Genomic DNA, 7,546 nt, shown 5'->3' with positions numbered 1-7,546 from the left:
CAGACGAGCTTCAATGCCATACAACTCTCCTTCCGTGGCCTCCAACTGCTCCTAAATACAAGTAAAACTAAATGCATGCTCTTCAACCGATCGCTGCCTGCACCTGCCCGCCTGTCCAGCATCACTACTCTGGACGGTTCTGACTTAGAATATGTGGACAACTACAAATACCTAGGTGTCTGGTTAGACTGTAAACTCTCCTTCCAGACTCGCATCGAACATCTCCAATCAAAAGTTAAATCTAGAATTGGCTTCCTATTTCGCAACAAAGCATCCTTCACTCATGCTGCCGAACATACCCTCGTGAAACTGACCATCCTACCAATCCTCGACTTCGGCGATGTCATTTACAAAATAGCCTCCAATACCCTACTCAACAAACTGGATGCAGTCTATCACAGTGCCATCCATTTTGTCACCAAAGCCCCATATACTACCCACCACTGCGACCTGTACGCTCTCGTTGGCTGGCCTTCGCTTCATAATTGTCGCCAAACCCACTGGCTCCAGGTCATCTACAAGACCCTGCTAGGTAAAGTCCCCCCTTATCTCTGCTCACTGGTCACCATAGCAGCACCCACCTGTAGCACGCGCTCCAGCAGGTATATCTCTCTTGTCACCCCCAAAGCCAATTCCTCCATTGGCCGTCTCTCCTTCCAGTTCTCTGCTGCCAATGACTGGAACGAACTACAAAAATCTCTGAAACTGGAAACACTTATCTCCCTCACTAGCTTTAAGCACCAGCTGTCAGAGCAGCTCACAGATCACTGCACCTGTACATAGCCCATCTATAATTTAACCCAAACAACTACCGCTTCCCCTACTGTATTTATTTTATTTATTTTGCTCTTTTGCACCCCATTATTTATTTCTACTTTGCACTTTCTTCTACTACAAATCTACCATTCCAGTGTTTTACTTGCTATATTGTATTTACTTTGCCACCATGGCCTTTTTTGCCTTTACCTCCCTTATCTCACCTCATTTGCTCACATTGTATATATAATTATTTTTCTACTGTATTATTGACTGTATGTTTGTTTTACTCCATGTGTAACTCTGTGTTGTTGTATGTTGTCGAACTGCTTTGCTTTATCTTGGCCAGGTCGCAATTGTAAATGAGAACTTGTTCTCAACTTGCCTACCTGGTTAACAAATAAAGGTGAAATAAAATAAAATTAAAATAAATAAAATGTATAAAAACGAACTTAGAACTCAGAAGTTAGAAATTAGAACTCACAACATATAACTCAGAACTATGGACTATCATTATAGTGAATACTTTGAAGCCTCCTTAAATTAAATATGCGGTTGTCCTTGCAAGAGATTCAGAATGTCAAAATCAATGTGATTGCGTGTTTTTTTGTTTCTGAAACAATAACATGCAAGAGATAAACCTAGCTACATCGAGTTACATAATAGCAGGCCTATATGGGTTGATGTTCTGGAATAATTAATCTGTGTTGTTCCAACATATGTGAAAGGTGAAATAATTTTCCCTTTGACAAACACAAATAATAGCATGTTCCATGTTCGATCTCGAACATGTTCCATAGCATGTTCCATGTTCGAGTTAGTAAGACAGAAAGTCAGGACCTTTGTTTGGTTTGGAATCGGACCCGGTTCTAATAAAGAGTATTTTCGCCTCATGATTTCTTCATGACTTGTGTGCAGATGTGATGACTCACATGGATTCTCACTCATGCTTTTATGATGCACACATTCCAGGAATCTATACCATATGTGCTCATAAAATATGCTGTAATTTCGCGTAACTGCATCAGCTTGCTTGGAAACCGTTACTGTTGAGGATATTTAAAATGAATAAAGTTAATATTCAGTTAAGAGTAATTAACACAATGCCTATTTACATGTTGTCCCTTTCTGTAATACACATTATTTCCTGTGTTCTATTTGTGATACATTTGTGTACGGTTTGAAGGTCACTAGACTTGATACTGAATGTTATGGATTGTTCTCATATATGTTGATAATGATTCATGCCAGACTGTAGGTAAAAGGACCGAGGACACTGATTGTGAATGGCGGGTGTTTACAGAACTTTGGTGCTGTGAGATAAAGAATATAAGGGCTTGCTTAGAGAAAGTGAGTTAGACATTTTCTATGCTTCTATCCTGGAGGTTGCCTCCCTGTTGTAACTTGTATTAAACATTTTAAAGTGCTATAAGACAACCAAGCTAAACACTGATTTACAGTCATTTTCACATGCCCTCCCTTAAGGGCCTTATCTTTTATGACAAGGAAGGACTCAAACTCTCTTCTGCCTCAACACTCCCCCTTCAACCTCCACCTTCCCCTCCCCCTTCCCCTATCTCAAGGTCACGCGCCACGTTCATGCTGGCAGTGTCTGTACAGCAGGTATGTGTGCGTGCATGCGTATGTGTGTGTGTGACTGCTGTTCTGTTGGCTCAAGGTCTAGAGCTACGGCTGATCAGAATGATCTTCAAGCTTTGAACAAACGCATGATGTCATAGGGGGGGGCATAAAAAGGCCAAGTGCAGAAAGAGAGAGAGCGAAAGACAGAGAGAGAGTTGAGAGAGAGAGAAAGATGGAGAGGGAGAGAGAGAGTCAAACTGATAAGCTGACACGCATGTGCGCGCGCACACACACACACACACACACAATTATCTGAGGACCTGATGGGAGAGTATAAGGAGGAGGAGGAACGGTCTAGTTCTGCTGTCACTGCTAACTGAGACTAAGGAGAGGAGAGAGACGACGCCGGCCGGAGCTAAACAGACTCTGTAAAACTACTGAACATAGACTAGGCTTCACCAGACCAGTATAGCACCTCTGTCTACTTGTCTCTAGTTGTGTCTCGAGCTCTGTCTACCTGTTTTAGTTGTGTTTAGCTGCATCTAGCCTGTGTCTCTAGCCTGTCTTTAGCCTGTATCTAGCTCTGTCTATCTGTATCATCGGACCTCAACTTCGTCAGTCAAACATGCAGGACCATCACCACTATTTCAGTAGCAGGACAGCCTTTGCATGGTGTCTGGTGTCTCTGGTACTCGCTCAACAGGTAAGACTGAAAACCTTCACATTTCCTATACTGTAACTTCTATTCATTATTTTGTATGATTGCGGGTTTATGGAACTTTGGACCTGCAGTAGAAAATGTACACAGTCAACATGATGACATATCAAGGGTAAAGTAAAGTTACAATATTTGTCCTTTACAATTACAACTACCTCAAGTCAAATGTTGCATATGCTAATGAGTATAAAGAATATGAGAGAATATGAAGACAGACTTTGATGTTATTTTTTTAATCAGACCAAGCATTTTTAATTACACATTCATTATGTGTGATAGCTGTCTCTACCTGTGTCTCTTAGGCTGTGTTTACACAGCCAGCCCAATTATTGGCCATAGATCATGATTGGGCTGCCTGTGGAAACTCAGCCTGACTTTCTATTGTATCAGTTGTATGCCAGCCCTATTATCTCTTTTTTATTTTATTTTAAAAACAACGGTATGAACAACTGTAGCTCATTGATTATGTCTGTGTATATTTTTCAGGTGTCTTCGAGCCCTGATCCCTCTGCGGATGTCCAGCCCAGCTCTGGTCAGCTCCAGCTGGGTCCGGGGCAGAGGGTACTGAGGAGGATGGCACGTATGACCCCGCTGTGGAGGACCATGGGTACTAAACCCTACGGGGCGTACTGTCAGAACAACTACGAGTGCTCCACTGGAATCTGCAGGTAAATAACATACACGCGCAGACACACACACACACACACCTAGGCAACATCTCATGCCAAAATGTTCCATCATTAGCTACAGTGCATGACGTAGGTGCAAAAATGTTGGAGTACGATTCAACAATGTTACATTATTGCCTTGCATGCCTGTTTCCACTTTTAGCGTTTTCAGTTGAAGAGAACCGAAGTTGTTTTATTCTACAGATAGATGAAGTTGATTTATTCTACAGATGGATGAAGTTGATTTATTCACACCAGATAGATTTCAGTATTTGGCTTTTATCCAGGTCCCCAGGACATCGGGAGATGCCTTCAATACCGTCCACTAGGGGCAACGTGAATCTGTATTACATCTAGTAGGCTCGCGGCTTGCAAGAGCATTGTGGATGGGTATAGTGTAAGGTCTTAAACTGTGTGCTTTGGCTTTGAGTATCACAGGTTCAATCCCTGTGCTAGGCACTCTTTTTTTTAAACATTAACCCTTTTTTCGACTCTCTCCTCTTTTTCTCTTCGCATTGCCTCGTTTTCTTCTCCTCTCTTCTCTTCTCCTGTCCTTTCCTCCCCTCTCCATTCCTCTCCTCTCTTCTCATCTCCTCTCCCGCTCCTCTCTCTCTCTCCTCTCCTCTCCTCTCTTCTCCAGGGGTGGCCACTGTATGTTCAGCCAAGCCATCAAGTCCTAGAAGAGATGACAGAGAAATACGTTCAACATTTTCCCAATCAGTTCTTCATGGACTTGTTCTCCAGGGATATATCATAGCTCCCCTCAACCCTCCTTCTCCTCCACAGAGCCAATTATTAGTTACGGTATTGCTGGTTTCTATTGAAGAAAACCTCCAAGCGTAAGGGTTAGGATTTTTAATAAGCAAGGAGTTTGGAAGATTGTATATTAGCTTTTTGACTTCACCAAAGTCGATGATATGCAAAAGGTATAGCTCTAGTATATGAAGGGTTGAGATATCTTAAATCAGGCATAAAGATATTCCTTAGAGCAGGACTCTCCCACCCTGGAGTGCTACCCTCCTGTAGGTTTTTGCTCCAACCCTAGTTGTAAACTAACCTAATTCAGCTTATCAACCAGCTAATTATTAAAATAAGGTGTGCTTGATTAGGATTGGAATGAAAATCTACCTATCTTTCTTTTTGTTATGCAAGGTGATGGTTTGACTTGATGTTGTATGTAAGCTTTTTGACATTACCAAAATGGATGCAACACAAGTGCCACATCCACATGGGTTTTTGCTTGTCATACAGGGGACATATGAGGTTTTTAACTTCTTACATCTACACGTTCCGCTAGCGGAACGTCTGCTCCAATATCCAATGATGGGCGGGGCGCGAAATTCAAACTCCTCTAAATCCGAAAACTTACACTTTTCAAACATATGACTATGTTACAGCTATTTAAAGACAAGACTCTCCTTTATCTAACCAAACTGTCCGATTTCAAAAAGGCTTTACAGCGAAAGCAAAACATTAGATTATGTCAGCAGAGTACCCAGCCAGGAATAATCACACAGCCATTTTTCAAGCTAGCATATCATGTCACATAAACCCAAACCATATCTAAATGCAGCACTAACCTTTGATGATCTTCATCAGATGACACACCTAGGACATTGTGTTATACAATACATGCATGTCTGTTCAATCAAGTTCATATTTATATCAAAAACCAGCTTTTTACATTAGCATGTGACGTTCAGAACTAGCATTCCCACCGAACACTTCCGGTGATTTTACTAAATTACTCACGATAAACGTTCACAAAAAGCATAACAATTATTTTAAGAATTATAGATACAGAACTCCTCTATGCACTCGATATGTCCGATTTTAAAATAGCTTTTCGGATGAAGCACATTTTGCAATAATGTAAGTACATAGCCCGGCGTTACAGGGCTAGCTATTTAGACACCCACCCAGTGTAGCCTTCACCAAAATCACATTTCCTATAAGAAAAATGTTCTTACCTTGCTTGTTCTTCATCAGAATACACTGCCAGGACTTCTACTTCAATAACAAATGTAGGTTTGGTCCCAAATAATCCATCGTTATATCCAAACAGCGACGTTTTGTTCGTGCGTTCTAGACACTATCCCAACGCTAAATCTCGGCCACGAGCATGACGCAAAATATGACAAAAAATTTCGAAATATTCCATTACCGTACTTCGAAGCATGTCAACCGCTGTTTAAAACCAATATTTATGCAATTTATCTCGTAGAGAAGCGATAATATTCCGACCGGGAATCTGCCTGTCTGTAAACTGAGGAAAAAACCAAAAGCCGGGGGCGGGGCGTGTCACGCGCCTAAGGCTTAGTCCATTGACTGACCACTCAGCTTTTGCTCTCGTGTGCTTCAGCCAGGGCTTTGAATGACATCATTCCTGTTTTTCCCGGGCTGTGAGACTCCATTGTTGACGTGAGAAGTGTCACGTAAGAGCAGAGATCCTTTGTAAACGATAGAGAGAATCAAGAAGGGCAAGAAATGTTCAGACAGGGTACTTCCTGAACAGAAGCATCTCAGGTTTTTGCCTGCCATAGGAGTTCTGTTATACTCACAGACACCATTCAAACAGTTTCAGAAACTTTGGAGTGTTTTCTCTCCAAAGCTAATAATTATATGCATATTCCAGTTTCTGGGCAGGACTAATAATCAGATTAAATCGGGTACGTTTTTTATCCAGCCGTGAAATTACTGCCCCCTAGATGTAACAGGTTAATATTTCTACTAAGATTTCATATGCGTGACAACAAATCAAAGTGCCTAAACAAATCAAATCAATAAAATTTGATTTGTGACATGCACCGAATACAACTGGTGTAAACTTTATCGTGAAATGCTTGCTTACGAGCCGTTCCCAACAATAAAGAGTTAAAACATGTAATATTAACACAAGAGGAATAAAATAAAATACAAGAATTGAGCTATGTACAGGGAGTATCAGTACCAGTTCAATGTGCAGAGGTACAAGGTATTTAAGGGTAGATATGTACATGAAGGCAGGGTAAAGTGACTTGGCATCAGGATCGATAATAATACAAGTAAAATAAGGAACAGAGTAGCACCAGCAAATTATGAGTGTTAAAGTGTGCGTGTGTAATGTTTGTGTTGTGTCAGTATGCGTGTGTGTGTGTGTGTGTGTGTGTGTGTGTGTGTGTGTGTGTGTGTGTGTGTGTGTGTGTGTGTGTGTGTGTGTGTGTGTGTGGGGGGGGGGGGTTGTGTGGGAGTGTCAATGTAGTGTGTGTGAGTGAGTGTGTACAGTATATATATGGGCTCCTGAGTGGTGCAGTGGTCTAAGGCATTGCATCTCAGTGCTAGAGGCGTCACTACAGACACCAATCCAGGCTGTATCACAACCGGCCGTGATTGGGAGTCCCATAAGGCGGTGCACAATCGGCCCAGCGTCGTCCGGGTTTGGCCGGTGTAGACTGTCATTGTAAATAAGAATTTGTTCTTAAAACCTCTACAGGATCGGTGGGTCCCCCACGGGACAGTTGAGCTAACGTAGGCTAATGCGATTAGCATGAGGTTGTAAATAACAAGAATATTTCCCAGGACACAGACATATCTGATATTGGCAGAAAGCTTAATTTCTTGTTAATCTAACTGCACTGTCCAGTTTACAGTAGCTATTACAGTGAAAGAATACCATGCTATTGTTTGAGGAGAGTGCACAGTTATGAACTTGAAAAATGATTAATAAACCAAATAGGTACATTTGGGCAGTCTTGATACAAAATTGTGAACAGAAATACAATGGTTTATTGGATCAGTCTAAAACTTTGCACATACACTGCTGTCATCTAATGGCCAAAATCTA

General features: G+C 41.6%; 1 protein-coding gene across 1 annotated transcript; it reads left to right on the top strand.

Annotated features, from left to right (window-relative positions):
- The first annotated feature begins 2,651 nt into the window (after positions 1 to 2,651).
- On the top strand, positions 2,652 to 4,938 carry LOC115198610 (liver-expressed antimicrobial peptide 2-like). Its single transcript, XM_029760680.1, has 3 exons — positions 2,652 to 3,040; positions 3,542 to 3,723; positions 4,364 to 4,938. The coding sequence occupies exons 1-3, from the start codon at positions 2,963 to 2,965 to the stop codon at positions 4,401 to 4,403; spliced, it is 300 nt and encodes a 99-aa protein (XP_029616540.1). The 5' UTR covers positions 2,652 to 2,962; the 3' UTR covers positions 4,404 to 4,938.
- Positions 4,939 to 7,546: the final 2,608 nt, after the last annotated feature.

The sequence above is a fragment of the Salmo trutta genome, chromosome 8 (assembly GCF_901001165.1).
Source record: "Salmo trutta chromosome 8, fSalTru1.1, whole genome shotgun sequence".
Taxonomy (NCBI): domain Eukaryota; kingdom Metazoa; phylum Chordata; class Actinopteri; order Salmoniformes; family Salmonidae; genus Salmo; species Salmo trutta.
The sequence above is the reverse complement of the archived record's forward strand: the minus strand, read 5'-3'. Positions and strand labels throughout refer to the sequence as shown.